The sequence below is a fragment of the Triturus cristatus genome, chromosome 4_1 (assembly GCF_964204655.1).
Source record: "Triturus cristatus chromosome 4_1, aTriCri1.1, whole genome shotgun sequence".
NCBI classification, from domain to species: domain Eukaryota; kingdom Metazoa; phylum Chordata; class Amphibia; order Caudata; family Salamandridae; genus Triturus; species Triturus cristatus.
Genome location: NC_140585.1, coordinates 298407559 through 298433560, shown reverse-complemented (window position 1 = coordinate 298433560; position 26002 = coordinate 298407559). Strand labels below are relative to the sequence as shown.

At 46.3% G+C, this 26002-nt stretch overlaps 1 protein-coding gene across 2 annotated transcripts in view; it reads right to left on the bottom strand.

Moving 5' to 3' along the window:
- The window catches only part of BID (BH3 interacting domain death agonist), a 506113-nt gene that overhangs the window by 253735 nt on the left and 226376 nt on the right, over positions 1 to 26002 (bottom strand). For both annotated transcript variants that reach the window (XM_085652162.1, XM_085652163.1), the window contains exon 3: positions 24926 to 25065. In XM_085652162.1, the coding sequence (XP_085508288.1) occupies positions 24926 to 25065 (140 nt within the window). The remainder of the gene's footprint in view (positions 1 to 24925; positions 25066 to 26002) is intronic.

Below are 26002 nucleotides of genomic sequence, written 5' to 3'. Positions count from 1 at the left end.
CACATCTCCCCTGCTCTGAGAGAGTTAAAATGGCTCCCAATCGAAATGCGTGCCAACTTTAGAATTGCCTGCCTCACACACAAAGCTCTGCACACTGGGAAACCTGCCTACCTGGCCTCCAAACTCAATAAGGCTGGTCAGACAAGGACCCTCAGGAGTACTAACACTCTACTTCTCATTCCCCCGAAAACTCGCAAACAAAAAACCCTATCACGCTCCTTCTCTGGAAATGCGCCAAAATCTGGAACTCCATCCCAGTCCATATCAGGACCATCCCCTCCTTCTTAAAATTTAAAAGTCAGCTCAAAGACCTCTTCCTCAACCGTACTCTCCTGAATGGATAATTGCCCCCCAACGTAGACTCTTGCCTACTGCAGCATTTAGTCATGTTGATAATGAAGGCTTCCACATCACCTACCTCTCGGCTCGCTCCTTTGTCCCCCCCTCCTTAAACTGGACGCGTCACAACTCAATTTGTTATACTGTGTGTTCGATTGTTATACTGTTTGTTCGATTTCCTCACTATAAATGTTGTGTAGCGCTCCGATACCTTTGTGTCTGGCCAGCGCTATATAAAACTCTTAAAATAAAATAAAAATAAATATATATGTTGTTGACATTCTAATGCTCCTATTGTAATCTGCACAGACACACATTTCGGTGACTCCCCGGTCCGAAGTTACACCTTCATCAGGGCTCTCAAATGATATAATCCAGTAGTTGACAGTGGAATGTAGAGAGGGGGAACTGCCAAGCAACAAAAACCTACAAATAGACAAAACGGAGCCTAAAGTGGAGAACATGCCCATAATGAAATCCAGAGTGGAAATCTACTTTTTCAACTGGAGTGACCAATTAAATGTGATTCATTCCGAAGAAGTGATCAGAAAAAGTCTCACTGTCCTTCTTCCATGTCACAGATCGTGAACATCTCGAAAAGTGTCCAGAGTGAAAATAAAAATGTCAGTGCAGACAAGAAAGATGGAAAAAAGTTCTTCCGACTTTCCAAGAAGATGCTGTGGGGGGTAGTCTATCGCCCAAACATGTGACTCCATAGCACCAGACATCTAGGGGTATACTTACATATATATACTTATATATGGGGTTCTAAAAGGGACTGCAAGAGTATCAATAGACAAGCAGAATACACCCCTCAGGGAAATCTGAAAGCAGGCACCAATCATCTAGACAAACAAAAACAATGCAGATAAGAACACGTGGAAAGAAGACAGAAGGATAGATCAATGTAACAAAGGACTCGTTAGATACTACAGGGAAAGAGACAACGGTACATCAGGAACCTTCCTGGTCCCGATAACGTATAGAGTGCTCTCATGCAGTGTAAATCTCTACCGCGCATCATAGTGGATTACAAAGAGTCCAAGTATGTATCAGTTGAAACCAGCAGGCCATAAATCCATCGCTGAAAGAAAGTACACAATGATAATGATCAAACTAACATTTGTAAGTAAGCACTAGTAAAGAAGAAGCTCTTCTAAAGGGTAAGACCAACCTTGATAAAATAGTCTCTAAGATCGATCCACTGATGGTGACTGGACTGCTAATCCATCATGGTGGTTATCTACAGATAAAATAATCCGGGGCTCTCCAACAGTCAAAGAACAAATTTTCGACCACAATCACAAACATAAAAGGAATAGGAAAGGCTGCCGGAAGAGCCGAGCAGGACAAAGGGAATGCGTCTCGGCAAGACGGAGTGCCTCGTGGTCTAGAACGGGGATGTCCGGACCCAGGACGTTCCAACTCTTAGCTACCAAATAGCAGTGAAGGGGTAGGCCTGCATAGGCAAAGTGAACACAATGAGAGAAATCACAGGAGGGGACTTACCTGAGCGTCTTGCAGGCTCAGCAAAAACTGCGTCTGGAATGAATCGTCCAGCGAGCAAAAGCCGGCGTCTTGTTAGAACCGGAAATCAGGGGGACGTAAAATCCCATCAGGTTGGATGCGTCACTAAACTAAAATCACAAGTCTGCCATCTTGAAAAGTGGCGTCTGGCAATAAAAACCATAAGATGGTCATGTCTGTGACCCTCCATCTGTGCAGGGAAGTCCATACATACATGGGAATCCAAAGATTACCAGAAGCCCTACACCTGGGCTAATGCAATTAAGATTCCTTGTCTAAATAGGTATGAATTCCTGACTTTGTTTAAGTCAGATTACAATGAAACAACCAAATGTAAAATAGCCATTCTCAGTAAGGGGACGACTAAAGAAACCTACTAGAGAGTCTAAGAAACATAACCCTTATACGATTCCTGGAATAGCAGAATACAAAAAAGGAAGAGAACAAGGGGTGACTCTGAATTCAAAACTCCAGGTGAAACCCCGCAAATGCACAACGTCAACAGGAAATATCCACATCAGCTTGTACCCATATCAAGTCCTTGGGAGCTACTAGAGATATCTTTTTACTGCAATATAGCCAATGAGAAATAATAAAAAACCAATAGAACCATTCCCTGTCGGAACTCTCTAAATAGGGAGAGACCCAAGTCTGCCCCGCAACCAAAGGGAAGTGTCCGATGACCATGGCTCAACCTCGACTACACAGATACAAAATGGGGACACAAATAAATAAACGGAAACAACTTAGGGTCCAGGGTGAGACAGGAACATAGCTAACCAAAACTGAGAACTTCTTATGTGGCACGACACCCAGTAACGAATTAGGAAGCCATTGGGGAAGTCAGGATGTGTTGGGAGTAAAGTGGCAACCTACTCCAACCAGACCATTTAAAAGACTCAAATTTTGTTCACTTGATGCTGGTGGGGGGGAGGGGGGAGTCGGTCCACGCACCAACGATTTTCAGGGTTGCGACAGGCACTGTGCAATGTTGGGGAGGAGGGTGGTCGTAGTTCCGCAGTGCACGGAGGAGGTCGGGATTGTTCAAGTTGGGATTGGGGGGAACTTAAATTATGTTCTAGCTTAGTCATTGCAACAGGAAGGGAAAAAACCCCTATACTCCTGGGTCTGGAAAATAACACCGCAGGGGGGGTCTAGGTCCTGGGCTCCTCGTGGAAAGGACACTGCACACATAATTCAGTATCTTGTATTCCAAGTAACACACACATCACTATGGATAGAAGGAAGAGAAGGGCCCTCCAATTCCTCACTTGGAATGTGAATGGGCTTGGAGACAAACTCAAACGGGGGATAGTCCTTCAGTATCTAAAACATCAGGCGCCCGAGATAGTCTTAATGCAGGAGACACACCTGGTCGGTAACGCTCAGTGAGAAAGAAGGTCCAGAGATGCTTTTCTGGATAGTGTTGCCAAATTACGGTGGGAGGAGGTTAACTCGAGGTACTGGACCTTGCTGACCTCTTAATGTGAGAAGTTGTAAGAACAAGTGAGTGCATGCTCCTCATCAATAGATATCAACATTCTTCCAGTTTGTAGAAATTCAAACCATCCCAAAAACCTTTTTGTTTTCTGATTTTATTCTTCAATTCTGTATCCTTGTTCATAGATGGTCATCATATTCCAGAGATTTGCAGGAACAGTTATGTTTGATCGTTCAATGGTCAGTTATATTTATACATACAACAGACACAGCCGACACATGTTTCGCTCCTGAGTGGTCATTTGGACCAGGGATTTCTCGAGGCTGGAACAAATGTAATAAACATCATACGTTTTTAAACAAGACTTTTGGACCAGTTATAGTCACCATCAAGTGCTGTGTGACAGGAGTGCCCAAATTTAAAAAATTCTGATTCAAGAGGATCAGAAAAGTAACAAGTGACAAGTGAAAAAACAATGGATTCTATAGTGGAATGGGGTTAAAAAGACAAGCATTTGCAATGCAATAGGTCTTGCATTTGCGAGATTTTGAGCTATTGGCATTGTAAATGGCAATGCTTATTAATTATGTTTGAAAACCTACAAGCGGTGCGTAAACACCCACTTTCTACTTATGGTCCTTGCTTACGAGAAGCAACGCTGGCAGTAACTGCGCCTCTTTTACTGCCAGCATTGCTTCTTGTAAGCAAGGACTAGTAGGAAATGTGCATGTTTACGCACCGCTTGCAGGTTTTCAAAACATATAAATAAAAGGCATTGTTATTTACAATACTAATAGCTCAAACGCTAGCAAATGCGAGACCCATTGCATTGCAAATGCTTGTTTAGTGGAAGCACACAACTTCTGCCCAATACGAACATGTACTCCTGTTACCAACATGTGGGAGGAGCCAGAGCCCCTCTCTAGTGATGCTCACATAATCGTCTGTTGACCGCTGCACTGTCCCTCCAGACCATAATAAACCGGTTATGCTGAGCTTGTGTCTGCAGCTGAGCTGAGCTGCAAACCACAGGCCTCTCAGAGACCTTGGGGGGCCAGAGTCCATTATTGGGGGCTAGCCCTCTCGGGGTTCACTCCTGGCAGTCTCATGGCACTGGACATGGTTACCAGTAACCCCCCCCCCACCCCCCCCACCTTCCCCCGTACTGGATACGATTTCTAGCAGGTCACAGGCTGTCAGTGGCTTGAATGGGAAGTTCATGGCCTAGGAGTATGGGGGGGGGGGGAGGGGGGGGGTCTCAGTACTGGAGGACGGCACGGCTGGGGTGGTAACACTCTACACTGCAGGGCCTGAATGAATGTGTGAATCAGGTATGTCGACAAATAAAGGGTGAATGAATGTTCCGCGCCTGTATTACACAGCGTTTACAGGGTGGTTGCGCATCGCCGATGACGTGTTTGCAGGACACCTCTTGTGTTGTGAGCAGCAGTGCACTATGGGTAGGTCGGCAGTCTCAGGAGCTGTCCCCCCACTCTGTGGACCCTGCTGTTCATGTCATGAACGCCACACCAGTAACTCCCCATCTCCTGTCCCTACAGATGGAGGGCGTCTCTCCTGGGGATCCCTGCTGTGACCTCCCTGTGACCTAGATGTTAGTCAGTGCTTCACACAGCCGAGCTATCCCTCGCTCACAGAGGCTCCTGAAGGCCTGTTTACCCAGGTGGGACAAAGGGTACAGGGTCACCCAGGGTCACCCATACAAACTTGTACGATTACCCGCGAGGAGCTTGCAGAGGAGCACACAGTGCGCTCGCAGCCATTTAAAGGAACCAAGAGCGCTGGGGCTCAGAGAGAGGTCACCCTGCTGTGTAAGCCTCAGTAAACAGTTCCACAACCCTGGGCTGTGTGGAGACCTCTGGGGGAGGTGAAGAGAGGGCGTTTAATTAGAGGGTTCTTCATCCCTTAACTCCTGTAGCGTGTGTGGGCCTCCGTCCATCCACCTATCTACATATCCATCCATCCAACATGTATGTATGTATGTATGTATATATGTCTGTCTGTCTATCTATCTGTCAGTCCGTCCGTTTACAACTCAAAACCTAAAACGACATCAAAGGTAAAAGTTAATATATTCACCATTGTACCTTTTCCCCTGCAGAGCGCACACAGCTCATGACGTCACATATTATGTTATGTTAATCCAGCTTATAAAGTGCACGGTTACCCGGAGGTGTCCTGGCGCTGGTGGCAAATTCTTCTAAGAGCATGAGTGGGCCAGGAAGATAGGTAACTGAGGGAGATCTTATAGATTAAAAAGCCATGTTTTGAGTTGTTTCCTAAAAGCAAGAAGGTTAGTAGAGTTCCTCTGATTCCAAGGGAGGGGAATTCCACGCCTTGGCTGCACCTATTATGAAACTTCTCCCCCCCCCCCAATGAGGCTTTCTTCATGGGAGGTATATTCACAAGTTTAGCTCCTGATGAACGCAGGGTTCTCTTAGGGGCATACCATTTAAACTGGTTAGCCAAGAAGTCAGGCCCATGACCAAGCAGTGCTTTGAAAACTAAGCACAGTGACTTGAATTGCACCCTTTTTCTGATGGGCAGCCAGTGTAGTGTTCGTAATTCTTTGGCTACAGATACAAATTTGGGGATGCCTGTCACCAACCTTGCTGCCGTATTTTGCAGAATCTGCAATCTGTTTAAATGATGCTCTAAGATGTTTAAATAGAGCCCACTGCAGTAATTCAGCCGCGATAACACCATAGAGGATACAACTGTTCGCAGGCTGTCTTCTGGCAAAAACGGTTTGATCTTTTTTATCATCTTGAGGGATTGAAAAGTGGCCGAGGACGTAGCCTTTATCTGATCCTCAAAGTTCAATTTGTCATTTATCATTATACCCAGATTCTTTGCCTTTCTTGTGGGTATGGGGAGACTGCCCATGTCCGGTGGCCACCAGTCAGGGGTCCAGAAGTTGGCTCTATTACCAAACATGAGGTCCTCAGTTTTGGCTCCGTTCAATTTTAAACAATTCTGTGACTTCCAGGATTTGACTGTTGCCATACATTCTTTAAATTTCCTACTCATGCCCATTTCCTGTCCTGGTAGTAGAGACATCACAATTTGTGTGTCATCTGCATAAAATGTTAGACTAAAACCATGTGATCTAATCAAAGGAGCCAGGGGTGCCACATAAATATTAAAAAGTGTTGGACTGAGGGCCGATCCCTGTGGAACTCCACATGGAAGCATAAAAGCATTGGAATAGAAACTTCCTAAGGACACTATTTGTTTCCTATTTCTTAGGAATGCTTTTAGCAGCTTCCAGGCCTTTCCTCTTACCCCTATCTCCGACAAACGATCCATCAACAGTTCGTGATGGACCGTGTCAAAGGCCGCAGACAGATCCAGAATTATGAGGGTTGCCTCACCTCCTTGATCCAGGGCTTTCCTAATTTTTTCCGTCGACTTGATTAAAGCGGTCTCCGTACTATGCCCTGCTCTGAAGCCATATTGTGTAAGCCATATTGTGTAGGGTTCAGTACCTTATTTTTAAAAAGAAAAGTGCTCAACTGAGCGTTTATTTCTTTTTCTACTATTTTTGCAGGTAGTGGGAGGCGAGTAATGGGCCTGTAGCTATTCGGATCTTTTGGGTCCAGATTATTTATTTTCAGAAGGGAGAGTATTGAGCCCAACTTCCAGATGCTGGGAAAGTCACCCGAGTCGAACATGTTATTATATAGTTATATTGGTGTCTGTGTCATAGCAATCGATTCCAAGGCTAATATGGTCACTGTCACTGGCCACGGATCATACGGGGAGCCAGACTTGGCCGTGCTCAGTAGCATCTTAGTATCACTGATACCAAGTGGGGCAAATTTCTCAAGAGAGGGCCTTACTCCTGTACCTTGCTCTGCCTCAGTCTTCATTTTTCCATATTAGATCATCGACACCATCATTGATGACACATATATATCTTTAGGAAAGTATGTAGCGCCAACTGAGCTGGGTGCATGTATTTATTGTTCATTATCGATTAATCCAGTGAAATAGCGCCCCTGCAACAGCTGTCACCGGGCGCTTTACATTACACCAGTGTCGTCAAGGGACCGATCACATTGAAGGGGGGGGGGGGGAGGCGGAGGGGGGAGGAGGGGGGGGAGGGGCATCACTTTGAAACTCGCCTTGGCCGGAACAGTTAGCTTTAAGCCCGAAGTTTTTTTTACTGCACCTTGTCCAGGAATTGTTGAGAAAGGTGAGCCTTGGATTGTTTGAAAGATTGAGTGGGAGATCACCAGTCTGACGGGGGAAGGGGGGGGGGGGGGGGGGGGGATAGATAGGGGGGGGAAGGGGGGGGAGAGGTTTCTAGGTTGTCATGGCAGCCCCAGGGAGGGAATGCTGCTGAACAGTTGATGTCTGAGTCGAGGGTTTAGGGTCACGGGGAAGAGTTTTATGGCTTCTTAGTCCCCGTGGTAGGAGGAGCAGCCCTCATGACTGGGTGTAAAATTTAAACTACAGTCAGTGAGCGAATTACGGCGGTGCTTCTGTATCCAATAACACATCAACGAAATAACCTGCAGAAAATCCTGGCACATTTGAAAAGCCCTTCTCAAAGGGGAATGACATTTGTTTTTACAAAAGATTCTAATTTCAACTTTTTCTCAGTCCATCTGCAGAAAAGTGCAAATAAACATATGCTGGGTAAAATGGGTTTCTCATACTTATGCATTTTTCTACCTAACGTTTCATATGCGTGACATTATATGGCATCTTTCAAGAGCAGAGTTATTTTTTCAAGCAGGTTATCTAACAAATGCAAAGCGTACAATCGCTGCTTGTGTGGCATATTACTTCAAATTGTATCCCCATAAATATAATTTTATCTTCGGCACACACAGTTTAAAGCGCAGTGGAGTATGGGAACTTAAATTAATTTTTAAAAAGTTGCAGAACACAGGAGCAGCAACATGCGCCCCCGGAATGCCTGAGCGCCGTGCCTCTGCATCACAGCCCCTTGTGAAGACTTTTCTTATCTGCTTGTTAAATAAACAAACAGATAAGAAAAGTCTTCACAACAGCCCTGAAGCACAAAGAGACCATCTGTTTTCATTCAGCCGCTTGTCTTTGCGTCTGGGCTGAGTGAAAACAGATGTGCTTGTCACGAAGGGCAGGCTTAACAAGCATTTGCAATGCAATAGGTCTCGCATTTATACGAGTTTGAGCTATTGACATTGTAAATGACAATGCCTTTTATTTATGTTTTAAAAACCCACACATAAATAAAAGGCATTGCCATTTACAGTGCCAATAGCTCAAACTCTTAACAAATGCGAGACCTATTGCATTGCAAATGCTTGTTATGGTGAGTTCATGTTTACTATGCGAGCAAAATAGTGAGTAAAGCATTCTGCACTTGCATTTTTACATGTAAATGTTTGTGTAAGCAAAATGTAAAACGAAAGCTAGCAAAGGCATTGAATTAACTTTAGACATTGTTTTAGAAAAAAAGAAAGGATAAAACAAAAAACAGTGTGCCACTAAGTCTGGAGTGGCCTAACAGCTTTAAATTGTTTAGTAATCTGCTGTGAAAGGAAACAGCAATCCTACAATAAACTGAAAGTTAGCCTCCTAATTAAGATAGTTATCAGTGTTGCCCTGGCACCCTTTCAGCTGAATGTGTTTGAAAAGCGTTCACACCTTGGTTTCGGAAGAAGACCGAATGATGCGCCAAGAAGTCTGGTGTGGTGTGATACGTTTGAATAGTTTGTAGATGTGTTTGATGTGGAGTCTGCAGTGGTACAATACAGAGAAACGTCGCCTCCTGGTTACGATAGTTATCACTGGTAGGAGCTGTATATGCGGCTTTCATCAACTTGTACATATTGACGGAAACAACAAGGTGGGAAGTTTCAAACTGAGACCAGAATTTTGTTTTAAAGTTCCCTTTCCGTTCCCGCTCTAACAGTTGCACTTTCAAAACGTTAAAATAGGACGGAAGAAAAAAAACTCTGAAATTATAAAAAGTGTTGTGCGGTTAAGTGGACAAAAAGTGTAATTACTTCTAACTATATGCACCCTGTGGAAACCAGTGTTTGTTTGTTTGAGAAATAAATGCGCTCCCTAACGTTTACTGCACCTAACACAAAGAGGGCTTCAGGAAAATAGAGAGCTAGAGAAGGAGATATAGGATATAGAATTAGAATAAGAGTGTGTGAGAGAAAGAGAGACGAAGAGAGAGAAAGGGTGAGAGAGAGAGATTATGGGTTAACGCATGGATGGCTGAATGGGCGGATGGTTGGGTGGATGGGTCACTGGCTAGCTGGCTGGATGGATGGGATCGTTGGGTAAGTGGGTGGGAGATGGGTGGATAGATCGATTGGTGGATGGTTGAATGGGGAGATAAAACAGAGGTAGAGAAAGGGGAGGAAGAGTGTGAGGATGGTTTTAACATTTAGCCTGCCTCACCTAATAAATATTAGCCAGGTGATTTAGTTATTGTTTGCGAATGTACAGTTCCAAAAGTGGCCTATTGGTACATAAGGCACATTGCAAAATACATACTCAGTCTGAAACATAATAGGGCGTAATACCGGTCAGGCACACAATTGGCAGCAGCTAAAATGTTTCCCACGTAATAAACATCACGTGCTTACTGTGAAAACTGTAAACGTTTGACCTGCTTGCTGAGCGTATGAAATGATGTGGACTGTAAAGGGGTTCTGACTAATTGCTTATTTACTCTTTGGCCTCTCTGCTGAGCGCAGTAGGTGATGCTAAATGCTGTGTTTCCGTATGTAGAGACCGGACGGCTTATAGCACTGTAAAGGCCGGGGGAGATAGGGGGCAGTACTAGTGGCCCAAGTGCCCAAGTAACTAAAATGTAACATCACGGATAGTTGCGCATTTTACAAAAAATTGTGCTTTGGAGGCACACAATTGCCAATGGTGAAATTTTTTTACAAACAGTTTAGCAGTATAAATTGTATACATTGTTATGCTGCATAGGTAAAGCAGTGCCTATAGGTTGTTGATATTAGTGTTTAAAATACCTGCATATTTACTCCGTGGTCTCTTTGCTGAGCGTACGCAATCATCCGTACCGTGAAGGGGTTCTGACTATTTGCTCATTATCTATTTGGCCTCTCTGCTAAGTGCACTAAGTGATGCAAATTATGTTGTTTGTTTGCTCTGACAAGAAATTGACTAAAACACTGCAAAAGGGAGCGCAGTTAGATGTCTATATAGCTAGACCGAATCTGTGTAATAAATGCGAGTTTTGCGTGTATGAAACACTGCCTGTAAATATGCGCATTTGTGAAGGCAATTACAGATGGCGGGCGCCAGTACAGTTTCTTAAGGCCGCTGGCTATGTAAGCCCGGAGGTCACTGCCGACGCCGCTGTTGCTGTTCTAAGCTCCCTAACGTTTACTGCACATAGCACAAAGAGGGCTTCCGGAAAATAGAGAGCTAGAGAAGGAGATATAGAGATTTAGAATTAGAATAAGAGTGTGTGAGAGAGAAAGAGAGACGAAGAGAGAGAAAGGGTGAGAGAGAGAAATTATGGGTTAACGCATGGATGGATGAATGGGCGGATGGTTGGGTGGATGGGTCACTGGCTAGCTGGCTGGATGGATGGGATCGTTGGGTAAGTGGGTGGGAGATGGGTGGATAGATCGATTGGTGGATGGTTGAATGGGGAGATAAAACAGAGGTGGAGGAAGAGTGTGAGGATGGTTTTAACATTTAGCCTGTCTCACCTAATAAATATTAGGCAGGTGATTTAGTTATTGTTTGCGAATGTACAGTTCCAAAAGTGGCCTATTGGTACATAAGGCACATTGCAAAATACACACCACTGGGATGAGGAGGGGGGCACAGGCTTGTGTGCACACTGGCATACCGCTGGGGCGAGGGGGGGTGAAGCGGGTTCAAACGGGTGCGTGCACAACGCTGGGAGGGGGTAGAGGCTACTGGCTGTCACTGAACATGCACACCACTGGGAGGGGGGGGGGGGCAGAGCTCCGGGTTGCACTGAACGTGCACACCACTGGGGGAGGGGGGACAGAGGGCTGCGGACTTGAGTGAGCATGCACACCGCTGGTGCGTGGAGGGCGGCAGAGGGCTGCGACTAAGCGTGCACACCGCTGAGGGGGGGCAGAGGCTGTGGGCCACCACTGAGCGGGCACACCTCTGGGGGGGCAGAGGACTGCGGGCTGCACTAAGCGTGTACACCACTTGGGTAAGAGGGGCAGAGGGCTGCGGGCTGTCACGGTATTGCATGTGGAACACCACTGGGGAAGGAGGACTGCAGGCTGGCACTGAACGTGCATGCCGCTGGGGGCCGAGGGTTGCGGGTAGCACTGAAAGTGCACACTGCTGGGGGCAAAGGGCTGCAGGCTGGCACTGAGCGTGCACACTGCTGGGGGTGGGAGGCGGAGAGGGCTGCGGGCTGCCAGTGAGCTTCCACGCTGCTGTGGGACAGCGGGCTGCAGGCTGGCACTGAACGTGCATGCCGCTGGGGGTAGAGCGTTGCGGACTGGCACTGAACGTGCACACTGCTGGGGGAGCAGGGGGGTGGAGGGGCAGAGGGCTGCAGGCAGGCTTCTACCTTTGAGAGCATACCACACTGGATTCCGAGGTGAAGTGGGGGATGGTAGTGGGGAGGGGGTCGGGGGTGTAAACAGTAAAACATCAGAGGTGGTCGACAAGTTAATAGAGAGAGTCAGAGCCAAGTGTTGAAAAGCCGGGCTGGCCTCAGAGAGGCCGTGCACCAAATGAACATTGAAAATATTCGGCATGTAAATCATGCAAACGATGTCATGTACATAATAAATAATAACAAGCATTTGCAATGCAATAGGTCTCGCATTTATAAGAGTTTGAGCTATTGGCATTGTAAAATTAAAATGCCTTTTATTTATGTTTTGGTTTTAAAACAAAAAAAGCCATTGTCTTTTACAATGTCAGTAGCATAAACTCGCATAAAAGCAGTGTGTGGAGTGCAGCAGTGTGCGGCGTGCAGCAGTGTGCGGCGTGCAGCAGTGTGAGGTGTGCAGCAGTGTGCGACGTGCAGCAGTGTGCGACGTGCAGCAGTGTGCGACGTGCAGCAGTGTGCGGCGTGCAGTAGTGTGCGGCGTGCAGCAGTGTGTGGCGTGCAGCAGTGTTTCGTGTAGCAGTGTGAGGCATGCAGCACTGTGTGGCGTGCAGCGGCGTGCAGCAGTGTGCGGCGTGCAGCAGTGTCGTGCAGCATGCAGCAGTGTGTGGCGTGCAGCAGTGTCGTGCAGCATGCAGCAGTGTGTAATGCAGCAGTGTGCAGCAGTGTGTGGCATGCAGCAGTGTGCGGCGTGCAGCAGTGTGTGGCGTGCAGCAGTGTTTTGTGTAGTATTGTGCGGCGTGCAGCAGTGTGTGGCGTGCAGCAGTGTGGTGTGCAGCAGTGTTTCGTGCAGCAGTGTGCGACGTGCAGCAGTGTGCGGAGTGCAGCAGTGTGCGGAGTGCAGCAGTGTGTGGCGTGCAGCAGTGTGTGGCGTGCAGCAGTGTGTGGCGTGCAGCAGTATGGCGTGCAGCAGTGTGTGGCGTGCAGCAGTGTGTGGCGTGCAGCAGTGTTTCGTGTAGCAGTGTGAGGCATGCAGCACTGTGTGGCGTGCAGCGGCGTGCAGCAGTGTGTGGCATGCAGCAGTGTGCTGCGTGCAGCAGTGTGCTGTGTGCAGCAGTGTCGTGCAGCATGCAGCAGTGAGTAATGCAGCAGTGTGCAGCAGTGTGTGGCGTGCAGCAGTGTGCGGCGTGCAGCAGTGTGTGGCGTGCAGCAGTGTGTGGCGTGCAGCGGCATGCAGCAGTGTGCGGCGTGCAGCAGTGTGTGGCATGCAGCAGTGTGTGGCATGCAGCAGTGTGTGGCATGCAGCAGTGTGCAGCGTGCAGCAGTGTGCAGCGTGCAGCAGTGTGCGGCGTGCAGCAGTGTGAGGCGTGCAGATTGGACTGAAAGGTGTAGAAATAAAATCAACTGAAGGCACCTGAATCACCTTTATTCCAAGGTTGCCTTTGTTAAAGATTAAAAAGCGTGTGCACGCATGGGGTAATAATGGTCCTGGAGTTCTACAAATGGTTAAGTGCTAAACCCTTGTGCTTGTTACCCATTTAGTTTTATTTCGTAACATTTTTTGAGCTTAAAATAAAAAAAACAGGATGTTAAAATGCCTACACTGCATAGCGAGAGTGGAGTGTCTGACAAGTGTGGTAAATCGATAATTATGCAGGCAGTGACTCATTGTCTATGTGGCCCTGGGTATTACCATACTAGATGCAGAGACTTGAATTCGGGTGGGAGCGGGAAGCCACCTGTGTCTCTCTTGAGTGCCCTGCGGGAGACAGGCAGGCATGGGCCAGACCAGTGATGACGATGTCACTTGTACTCCAGCTGAGACATGTCGCTGTTTCCTCTGGAGAAAGTGCTTTAGACAGGTCACCACGTGGCACGGGGCAGAGGCACGCCTGGGCCCTGTGACCTCCCCGGAAGAGCACCGGATGCCATTCCTGGATTCTCCCCTCTTTGATGATGAGGTGACATTTGCATCTCAATGGGGCTGGCGCTGCGGGGCCGGTGTTTGATGTCCCAGAGAGAGGGGGGGGGGGTCGCAAGGGACCCTGGCGGACCAGCTAGATAGCAAGGAGTCGGGGCGCGCGCTCCTGCGCCCCCAGGAGGGCGGCTCCGGACTCCTCATTATCAGATGGCCCAAGGGGGTGTCCCTTTATCCGAAGGCCGCTTTGATCTCCCCAGGAGGACTGCTGGGTTTACAAAGTGAACAATTAAGGAGACCTACTATCATCACAGAAGCCTCTGGTTTGTAAAACAAACTTCCTTGCCCCCCGTGAGGTGAAATGTCCGGATGAAGAAAGCACAGGTCGGCCTGGAAGGAAATTGGAGGGGGCGTCGCTTTTATTGTCTTACGTCCTGAACATTTACTCAAAGCCCCTACAAACACTGCAGGGAAAGGAAACTTGTCGAAACAAGCATAATAATGTAAGTTATTCCCTGGAGATATCCTTTGCCAGTTAAGGGCCTTCCCTGATAGTCAATCATGCGAGAAGCAGTGTAGCCTTAACTGTGAAGCGGTTCTTGCTGGCAGGTCTCGAGGCGTTGTTTGTCTGCTGGCATCCTTGGAATGCAGGTGGGGGTTTCCAGCAGCGTTCCCTCACGTTCATATAGGGAAGTTTCAGTCCGCTGCCGGTGCACAAATGTGATATATTACAGCTGACTTTCCCAGTGGTGCCACAGAAAATGTGCAGAAAGCAAATACGACACAGGACTCTAAAACTGAAAATGTAGTGACTGTAACTTTCTTTGCACTGGACAAATGTTTTATCAAACCCAAATTACGAAACGTTAATGGTAAATTACTAATGCACACGTGTAAGTGTGTTCGGTGACGAGCTGTGTTTTTGTTCATATTAAGAACCAAGTGGCGCACATCTTAATGAAAAAATAAAAACCAGGCAAGCATAGTGTCAGGGAGCAGAGGCTGCTAAAAGAGAAGACAAGCACGCACTGAAGTTGACGAGGAGGGAGTTGGAGGGGGGAGTGGGGGCGGGCACAGTGGTGCGGCCGCAGTTGTAAAAGGCAGGGAGAGGGTGAGATTGAGAAAGGGAAAGATAGGGATCAAAGGAAACAATAACAAGCAGGAAGGGGGTGGCAAATGGTGTGCACTTTGATGTCCTCAGTGGTCGCGCGGCTCACTGAGGACATCAAAGGGGCCGCGAAGTGAACAGGCAGTGCTTTTTAGGCTGCCAAATGGTGCGCGCGCCCAGCGCACATGCACTGTATTTCGAGGCCTGAAAAGCACTGTTTGCACTTCCAGATCCCCCTTCTACAAAAGCTCTCGCGAGAGCAGCGCTAAAGCGCTGTCTCAGGCGAGACCTAAAAACCAGAGTCTGTTCAGAATTCAAAAACAGTCTGTTTATTAACGCAAGGAATCGTTTCACCTTAGTGCTGCAGATGATACCAAGGCACTGACTAAAACACTGTAAAAGGGAGCGCAGTTAGATGTCTATATAGCTAGACCGGTGTAAGTATAGCATTATAAGGGGGATGTAGCTAAAACCAAAACAGAAACCTCGCCTCATGCGACAGGGTGGAGAAGCTGTAAGTGAATTACAAGCCTGGCGCGCCGCTTGGCGGGGGAGCGCATTCCAGGCGGGGGAGCGTACCCTTTGAAGTGCTCCCAAAAGGGAGTGTCTGTATGTGAGAGGAGTTCCTTGTACTGCACCGGGTGTGTGCCTGAAGCGTGTAATGATGACCCTGTCTTGTGCAAGAGGGTGACTTGATTTCCTTGCTCCCCACGCTGCATTTGTCGGTGTGCAAGTGAAGCTTGCGCTGCTGACAGGGCTGTGCCTGTTACCAACATTTCGGCTACGTGTTGTCTGTGATTGAGGGCCGTTTGTGTAACCTCGAAACACCTTCTTGAAGTGGATAGATCTCAGTTACAAACAGAGTTGAAACATTAGGGTAAATGCCTACAGTTCTAATATAATTTTATGGACAACTAGTTTTGTTTCACAAGATGCAGCGCTGCCTTCTTTGCTCGGTGGCTGAAGGTTAGCTTTCTGAGGCCGTATTACTCAGAAGAAAATAAAGAGTTGGAGGTCATGAGAGGGCACCCAGAGAGTATCACAAAAGCCCGGCTCTATATGTGGGTCACATGGCGGGTCCGGGGGCTTGCGTGGGACTCACAGGCCGGAGTTATGCTAAGCCACCTTCTCCAATAGCGAAGGGTGGCCGCGGGGGCATAGGCAACAGGAAGCCCATTGTCCAGCAGGCCCGGTTGTGACACAGTCGCCAGCAGTGTCTCCGGCCTGACCTCTCCACTGGCACTGCGAGGCCCAATAGTAGGACGCAATGACATCCTCAGATGAGCTTACATGACACTCTTTGAAAGAACTATGGTTTGTCGATTTAATTCTTACAATTCAATTTGGAAGACTAGAACACAGGAATTTCCCTGGCCCCGGTTTTGTGAAATTCAGATGGTGCCTAAAGTTTATGAAATGTTGGCACACCACCAAAAATCTCTTTGAACTTCTTTAAAAAACATGGATAGTGAAATATTTTTTCTGTTAAGGACATAGTAGCTGCATTTGATACTAGATCGTATCAAAATGGTCATGCTGAAAGCACCCTTTCAAATGTGCCCATTACTACCCAGTGCCATGGAACCAACAGAAGGATGAACTGGAGAAAATTGTGTAGCTCTCTGTTTCCAGATGCAAGATACAGAGAATAACAAGCATTGGCCGCACGCGCGCCTCGCGCTTAAAGTAAAAAAAAAAATGAAAAACAAGACAAGCCCGGCGGAGCGTGGTGCGCACGCGCTTGGGGGTGGGGGAGCGGACCCTTTGAAGAGCTCCCAAAAGGCGGATTGCATGGCGGCACGATGCGCGTGATTGTGCGCGTGCTAGCCATGCAATCCGCTTTTTTGGGAGCCCTTTTCAAACCCGCTTTCTATAGTCTCGCTTTGCGATCGCTTACGCGATAGCTTACGCGATAGCAAGGTCGAGACGTAAAAAACTGCAAGGGCGGTAACACAAATGATGTCCAGCAAATCCAAAGTGAGAAAATAACATAAATCACGACGCAAGCGAATCAGAAACGATTCGGACACAGGTGCGTGGATTGAAGTCCCCTTCTTCATACTGTTTACTAAAGCTCTTGCAGGCGAGGAGCGAATGCACTCCAACGCCAGGCCGAGACTTAAAAAATGAAATATGAAAACAAACTTCTTAGGTGCTGGCAATTGCTTGAAGCGCACGTCGATGCCTAGTAGTTGCTGCATGCATGATGGGGTATGTTGATCATATAGCTAGTATATGTTTTTTATTAGGTCTCCCCTACGCAGGGCGCGCATACGCTGCATAGGAGACCTTTAGCTCCCCTGCAGCTCTTTTTCAAAGCACATACTCGAGCTTGTGGCGGCATACGCCTTTTGGGATTGCGCAGCGGGCCGCCACAAGCATGAATATATGCTTTGAAGAAGAGCAGACTGCTCTCCCCAGCGCGCGCTCACCACTCACGGGTGCACCCCTCCGCCTCTCTCTCCCACTGCAGCCTGCACGCCATTTTTTCCCTCTCCTTTCTTTTTGAGCGAGCTTTTTGGGTCGAGGGACTGTCTGGTCTGCCAAAGGCAGAACCGGAAGTCCGGAGATCTTATGTTTCTTAGAGTGGCTATTTAGCCCGCCTCTCTTTTTGGCTCTTCTCCATTGGCTGGCTTCCTAAACGGAGGCCAGCCATTGGAGGAGAGAGCCGTCCCTCCAAATAGGCTCCGTCTTTTTCAGATTCGGGGGCGTGTTCCGTGCTACTCTTACCACTATTTAGCCACGCCCTTTTTGGGCGTGTTTTTCTCTCCTCCAGCCAATGGCAAGAGGAGAGAAAAGAAAAACACGCCCCCGAATCCGAAACCGCCGTTGCCTTTCTCCGAGGCATTTCTTCTTCGCCTCGCAGAAAGGCGGCGGTGTTCATGGCGTCCTCTCCCCCTGCTCTTGGCTCCCGTGTTGGGTTTACAAACACGCGTTCGTAGGAGACTGTCCTGCGTGGATGTTTGAAGCTAGGTTGTGATCCACCAGTCCTCACTAAGGCAGACTTTTAAAAGTAGCAGCGTAACATGTAACCAACTGTGCCAAACCCTACCAGCCTTTCACCCCTTTATGTGTGTCTCCTTTTAACAAACACGCATTCGTAGGAGAATGTATTGCATGGCTGTTTGAAGCTGGGGTGTGATCCACCAGTCCCCCACTAAGGCAGACTTTTATAAGCAAGGAACGTAACATGTAATGGAGTTTACCCAGCCCTACCAGCCTTTCACGGATAGCAATACATATTTTATTCAAGTGTGTGCATCTTTGCTCCAAACGCGGTCGCTTTCACATTCGGCTGCCACGCTTGTTCAATTTTCTGTTGGTTTGCTCCCGCCCCCCACCCGCTGTCCGTGTTCACAATGCTCCCACCCCCCTCCCGTTCTCCGCATTTCCTTTCTGTGTGTCTCCTTTTTACAAACACGCATTTGTAGGTGACTGTCCTGTGTGGATGTTTGAAGCTGGGATGTGATCCACCAATCTCTCACTAAGGCAGACTTTTATATGCAGCAACGTCACATGCAATGGAGAGTTCCTAGCCATACTAGCCTTTCACGGATAGCAGTACATATTTTATTGAAGTGTGTGTATTTTTGCTCAAAACGCGATCGCTCTCACTTTTGCGTGCCGCGCCTTTTCAATTTTCTGTTGGTTTGCTCCCGCCCCCACCCGCTGTCCATGTTCACAATGCTCCCACCTCACTTCCATTCTCCGCATTCCCTTTGTGTGTGTCTCCTTTTTACAAACACACATTTGTAGGAGGCTGTCCTGCATGGATGTTTGAAGCTGGGGTGTGATCCACCAGTCCCCTACTAAGGCATACTTTTATAAACAGCAATGTAACGTGTAAACATCTGTGCCCATCCCTACCAGCCTTTCACCGCTTTGTGTGTGTCTCTTTTTTACAAACACGCATTTGTAGGAGACTGTCCTGCATGGGTCTACTGCCTTGCCTGATCGAATAGTGTATAGCTGCGTTTTTCTAAAACGCAATTTTGAATAGAGAAAAGACTTGCCATGAGATCGTCACGTAACACCTGCAAGGCTCTAGATAGATAGGGATATATACTTATAGTCCATGCAGGGTTCACCTCTGGTTCCCGTGGGACACATACCCTCGTTCGTAAGAGCTGCTCATACATGGTCCACAAAACATGGATTGATACTCAGGGCAGATTTGCAGCTGGAACTGGAATATAAGAAGGGAAACCTCTAAACGTTATGTCCACATATGTTCCCCCAGCCCTGCAACATCCAACACTAGCGGACCTCAGTAAATTTATTAAAGACCTCCCGGTGGGGACTTTGGTTATAGGAGGAGACTTTAACCTGACGGCTAATGGAATGACGAATCGACACCCTTCTATGCGTGACTCCCATGATGGGTCAAAATTAGCAGACTTCCTCTCGGCCTTTGGCCTTGTCGATATCTGGAGACGCCGTAACCTGACAGCTCACCAGCTCACATTCCACTCGGGAGCCCATGACAGTCAATCGGGTACAAACTACCTGCTAACGCACACTGGACGCCCATAGTTTTACCGAGGCAAGGTGTCTAGTGAGAGGTATCTCCGATCATTCACCAGTCCTTGCGCAGATGACATTGGACTCTCAACCCAGATGCAAAACCCTCACTATTAAATACATAGTTGCTAAGAATTCCACATATAAAAACAGAATTGCTCAAGGACACCGATCTATATTTCAGTGAAAATGCTGGCTCAGTGACTTCACCGCAATCCCTATGGGGCGCATTTGGGGCCGTCATTGAAGGCAGAGCTCTTGCATTGATGGTGGGACATAAAAAAGAATTAACGGCACGCATAGAAACACTTGAGAGAGAGAGATCATGGAAGAGGAGAGGAAAATAGCTCTTACTAATGACGAGTCAGCCAAACAAACCCTAGACGTCAAAAAGCAAGACTACAAGCAGCTAAAGCCAAACAAAGGACCGTATACCACAAGATATACGAGTATACTGAGAGGACGGGTACATTATTTGGTTTGGCTTGAGAGATGGCATCAGGCCCATCGTTGGGTTCCCCGCCTAAGGGGAGAACAGGGGGGAGGATGAGGATCTGCAAGACCCACAGGAGATTGCAGAGGCATTTGCCTCCTATTTCGATAAAATATACGCATCCGCTCCTACAACCTCTGCTCTTGACTCCCGAGACCTACTGGCTACCATCCCGGTGCCCCACCACGCCTGAAGAGCCAGAATCTCTAGAGGGAAACCAAACAGAAGAGCTACAAGTTGAAAAACAGGGTTTACGTTCCGGAAAGGCTATGGGACCCAACGGGCTCCCAATTGAACTCTTCAAACTAACGGCCTCCAAATTGTATTTGAATAGCTACCAAGCGAGATTAGACTGGCCTCAATAGTGTTGATACACAATCAAGGCAAACCAACAGAAGAGTGTAGTTCATACCAACCTATCTCACAGCTCACCGCAGACGCAAAAGTCCTCGCTAAAGCACTGGCAAATATGCTTATCTCCATAATTAACAAAATAGTACATCCCGACCAATCAGGCTTTAAGCCGGGTCGAAACACTGCCCTCAATCTCCATCATCTGCATTGAGTGTTGTGGAGGACGGGAACGATCCAAGGGGACGCTGCTCTACTGTCATTCGATGCCAGGATGGCATTCAACACCATTGAATGGTCCTACCTAGTCGCAGTTTTGGAAACCATGGGTTTCGGCTTTAACTACATAACATGGATTAAACTCCTGTATACAGACCCAAAAGCACATATAGTAGTCAATTGCCACAAGTCCCGATAAATCCATCTGGGTAGGAGGAACCTGTCAGGGTTGTCCCTAGTCGCCTCTTATCTTTGCTCTGGTTTTTGAGCCGTTGGCGGCATGGGTGAGGGGAAACCCCCTGACCTGGGGGTTAAAATGGACAGAACACCACAAGGAAAATATTTCTCTCTATGCGGACGACATACTACTATATATAACAACCTCAACTACATATTCCAGATTTTTGGTAACCACTCAGGATATACCATGAACTGGACTAAGTCCATATTATTTCAAATCCATGGACCTATGCCACAACTACCACCAGTCTGCGAGGTCCCCGTGGCAACCGAGGGATTCAGATACTTGGGGATCTATGTGATCCCTGACCCATCGCTCTTCTATAACATCAATCTGTAGGGCCTCTTGACCCGCCTTCACGCCGATGAACGTCATTGGCGGACCGTCCCCCTGACCCTTCCGGAAAGGGCAGCCCTTTTCAAAATGCTGGTGCTGCCTTGTTTCCTGTACGCATTGCAAAATACCCCTTTAAACTCCCAGACTCCTTTTTTATTAATCAAAATCGCACTACAGAAGCTGACGAGGGCATGGTATGATGGGGGATTTCCCTGCCTGATCTTAAACTATATTACTGGGCGTCTCAACTGATGGTAGTCAATCGGTGGGTCCACGGCCCACAAACCAAACCAAACTGTCAAACTGATAGATTGTTAATGGGACCGGATGGATACCATAGAGCCCTCTATTCCAACCCCAAGCACCAACACCTCACAAGCCCCACGGCCCACACCACAGAAACCTGCCAACAAGTCAACAAAAAAATAGGCTGGAACAGGAGACTAACACAAGCAACACCACTCTGGGAATCAGAATGGCTTGGCAGACTGAGCTCCTGCCCCGGGTTTGACAAATAGGATTTAATTGGCATTTCGTCAGTGGGGGACCTGTGGAAGAGGGATGGGCTGATCTTATTTGCCAAACTGTAGAAGGAATGTCAACTGCCACAATCCAATACTTTTAGGTATCTGCAGATCAGTCAAGCCCTTAAGGCTGCCATTTCCGGTGGGGGGTGTTCTCCAAGAGGCATCCCCGCTTGAAGACAGAGTGCTACTAGACCATATACCCAAGAAAGCCTATCAGAACCTATCAGAAATTGATTAATAACCGACCAGACCTACTAATTCGCCTCCGACAACAATGGGAAGCAGATGTGGGAGACCTAGAAGACGAAGACTGGCAGGATGCACTTGCTTCCCCACTTAAAGTAGCTATCCCCATGAGAATAAAATTAATTCAACTTAAAATCCTGCACAGAGCCTACCTCTCAGGGGGAACTATGGTCAAAATGGGGAAGAGAACAGACACAGACTGTCTCTGCCAGTGCTCCCAAGAGGGAACCTTCTTTCACACGCTCTCGGACTGCCCCACCATTAAGCCATTCTAGGGCGGAGTCACATCCAGACTGGAGGAGATGAGGGGGAAAAAAACTCCCCGCCTCCCTGAAACTTTGCATACTTAATAAATGGGAGGCAACTGATCTAACCCAAACGCAACAATTCTGGGTCTCCATGGGGTCGAACCTCGCCAAACGTAACATTGCACAAAAATGGAAGGTTGGGGAACTGCCATCAATGGGGAGGTGGGAAGCCGACATGGACAGATCGATGACAGCGGAAAAAGACGTCTTCAAAAATGGAGGTTGCCCCAAAAAATGGGATCGTAAGTGGGCAGCATGGAACAAACATTGGGCGAGATCTGCATGTCTCCCACGGTTGAATTGCACAAGAATGGGTGGGGGCGCAGGGCCTATTGAGGATGGGAAAGATACAAAATGAAACAGAGAAGTCTAGGACTGAGTTACCCAATGCAATGAACAAGCGTTGTGCTTGAGATCTACTATACCACTTGCTGTAATGCTGAGCTTTTACTTGTTTACCAAATAAAGAGTTAAAAAAAAAAAGGGAGAGCCTCAAAAGCGCCCTCATCCTGTTGAAACCAAGAACAGTACATGGGTCGACCAAAGAGTCCTGGAGTGTAAACGCCAGTCGGGGAGCATACATCGCTCCAGCTATTTGCAAGTACAATTTATAAAGCGCATTCCCATGGCATCTCTTCATTAAGTCCCCTTTTGCATGTGTCCAGAAGAAAGATCCAAAAAACCTCTTGCTTCTTCGGTATATTTTGTCATCTTGTCCACTAATGGGTGTGATTTTCTCTATTATGGTCCATTTAAGATCTTTTTCCATATGTTTCTGACCGAACCAATGTTGGACTAATGAGGCAGCTGTCTTGTGGTTGCGCATGTTGGGTTTGTGCTTATCTATTCCTAGTTTATTTTCCCTTCCTGTCTCTCCTACGTAGCCTAGCCCACATGGGCAAAGGATGAGGTATACTACGTTTGTCGTCCTGCAGTTTGTCATTGATCTTAGTTGGATGGTTCTATTCCCAACTTTAACTTGATCAGCTGTTAAAGCATTATCGCAGGCTTGGCATGTTCCTCATCTATCTCTATTTTCTCTCGGGACACTTTTTGAGGTGGTCACGATCTGTGACACGGAAGAAGGACAGTGAGACTTTTTCTGATCACTTCTTTGGGATGAATCACATTTAATTGGTCACTTCAGTTGAGAAAGTAGATTTCCACTCTGGATTTCATTATGAGCATGGTCTCCACTTTAGGCTCCGTTAGTAGCTTTTGTTTTTATTGAATCATATTTCTGGCTAACCAAACCATCTGTCTATTTGTAGGGTTTTGTTGCTTGGCATTTCCACCTTCTCTACATTCGACTGTCTACTACTGGATCATATCATTTGAACGCCCTGATGAAGGTGTAACCTCCTAGAGGGAAGTCACCGAAACGTGCGTTGGCGCGGATTACAATAGGAGCACTAGAAAGTCAACAACATATCAGGAAACCTATGACAAATGATTACAATTATGAACATTATAGTGTTCTATTGAGGCACCTGTATTAAGTATCAACATACTGCATCTATTGGAGAATCTATATCAACATTTGGAGTTCATATTATATTACAACATTTGGATGACGTCCTTTTTTGCTGCTACTGTTGATAACTACCTGGTTTGGTACCTACACTGTTGACACTCAAAAGTATATATTATGAAGAGTGTGAGTGATGAGAATTGGCTATGTATGGTGTAAGAAAACTGTGGTGATTAGGAATGGTTGATGAGGTATGAATGTTCTTATATTATTGATTCAATATTTATCTTGGACTATGTTTTACCTATTGAAATATTATATATAGTGATTACATTTTGTATTAAATATGTATAATTTTATAATACATGCAGAATAGTTTATTTTCTTTATCCTATGTTGGCTTGGTCAGAGCATGGGAATTGTTTATCCCAGTGAAGAGCGTGATTTTCCGCTTTTGGATACTAGCGGCAGGGGGATCTTCCTTTCTTGTCTTTATTGTCCTACCTCCATTATCTTCTATGTGAGGTGTTGCAATATCAGTGGTTGGCCATATGTGGTATTGGACTTACTAGTGCTCCTTTTTGGAAGTAGCAATTTATACTCCTGAATTATGCTCCAGGGGCTTTCAGGGGGCAGTGACACCCAAGTCTACACTTCTGAGTGAATAGCCAAAAGTAATAAAGGGTAAGAGTAAACGCATGCAAATTACTCATAAGTGTAAGTTACCTTTGAAAATAGTTCCCAATGTGTCTGCTATTGAACTCTGATGCACTTTCACACACCGTCTCTACAACTTACATTGGATTATTCATGAATATGGGTAAAAAAGGAAAATGAATTAAAATATTTGTGAATTATTACAAAGTTAAGACTGGGTATAGGTCATATTTGCATAGCATTCCACCACAGAGCCAGTGGACTCTCTTGAAAACACCCTCTTACTACCTTTTGTGGTCAATGCGTACATGTAGCTGCTTCACATAAAATGTACATTCGTAACAATACCTCTGCACTAAAAAGGTTTCTGGCTTCGTAGACTGCGGCTAAATAAGATTTGAAACTTCGGAGCTTCCCGCCCCTCAGAGATGGTAGTTAGCTTAAGGAAATTCTCCCTCCCCTAAATAAACACAATTCAATATATAAATAACTGATAGCTTCTAGGGTCTTATTTAATAACAAAGAACTAGTGCATTGTTCTTAAAGCACATGGATTATAATGTCTGTAGCACTCACTGTAAATTATTTAAATTTTGTGATGTCTATCATTTTATATACAATCTGCCACACTGAGTTTTGAACTTAACATTATTACTCATGTTCCTCACCTCTTGGGAAAGATTATCATCCAGAAGAATATTTACTAAGTTGTCTACCACTTCTTGCTGTATTCTGCTATCTAGCTCGTCCCCCATCAAAGCCAGGCGATGTGCTATTGTAATACATATATCAGCTTCTGAATCTTCAACTAAGGAGGAAAAAAAGGAAATTAGTTCAACTGACTAGACACATTTCCACATCACTTATCACATGCAAGTGATCAATGCAGTTGGTTAACAGGTCACATGGAGCTGTGGGTCCGCCCCTGTCAATGTTATAGTGCACAAAAATAACTATGAAGCTTTTTTGCCTTTTTTTGCATTGCTGTGTTCACAGTTAATCAAAGTAGGCCTGAATGGTAAACTTACTGTTGATAAACAAAGATGACACAGTTAAATGAATGCCTATTTGTTGAATGTCAAGAGTGACCATCAAATACAGTTCTAGAATTACAGTCATAAATTATTACTTTTCTCTTTCCCCTAATAATCTTAATGTACCATGAAATGTGCTAGGATATACAATATGTGCAGCTATAAAAATACTAGATATTGGCATACTTAACGGTAGAGGAGAACCAATCCAAAATTAGCATGATATTATGGGCTCTGCTTTTTGTAGATTATGGTAAAAGATAACTAAGAAACTTTGTTCAGTCTCACAACGTGAACTGGTAAAAAATGATTTACCTATCGTTCATGTGCTTGTAGAAAAAGTTGAAAGCCAATTTCATTGTTGCCTGTTTATTGTAACAGGACCATCTGTAATGTGTTACCTTTAGAATTGGGCACATGTATTCATTACTGGAATTGTTGATGATCTCAGAATTTAGAATATCTATTGGGGCTGCGGTGCTTAATTTGGGAAATATTTGAATGAACAAAGGCCCATATGAATGAAAATTCCATTTTGCATTTACTAAATAGCGAATCCCAGGAAATCTCTATTTAGGAAATGGAAAACGGAGAGTATAAAATAGAAATTTCCTAATAGCAATTCCTACTGAATAGAAATATCTATTAGGAAATCGCTATTTAGGAAATGCGAAACCATTTAGGCACGAATGGTTTTGTATTTCCAAATTT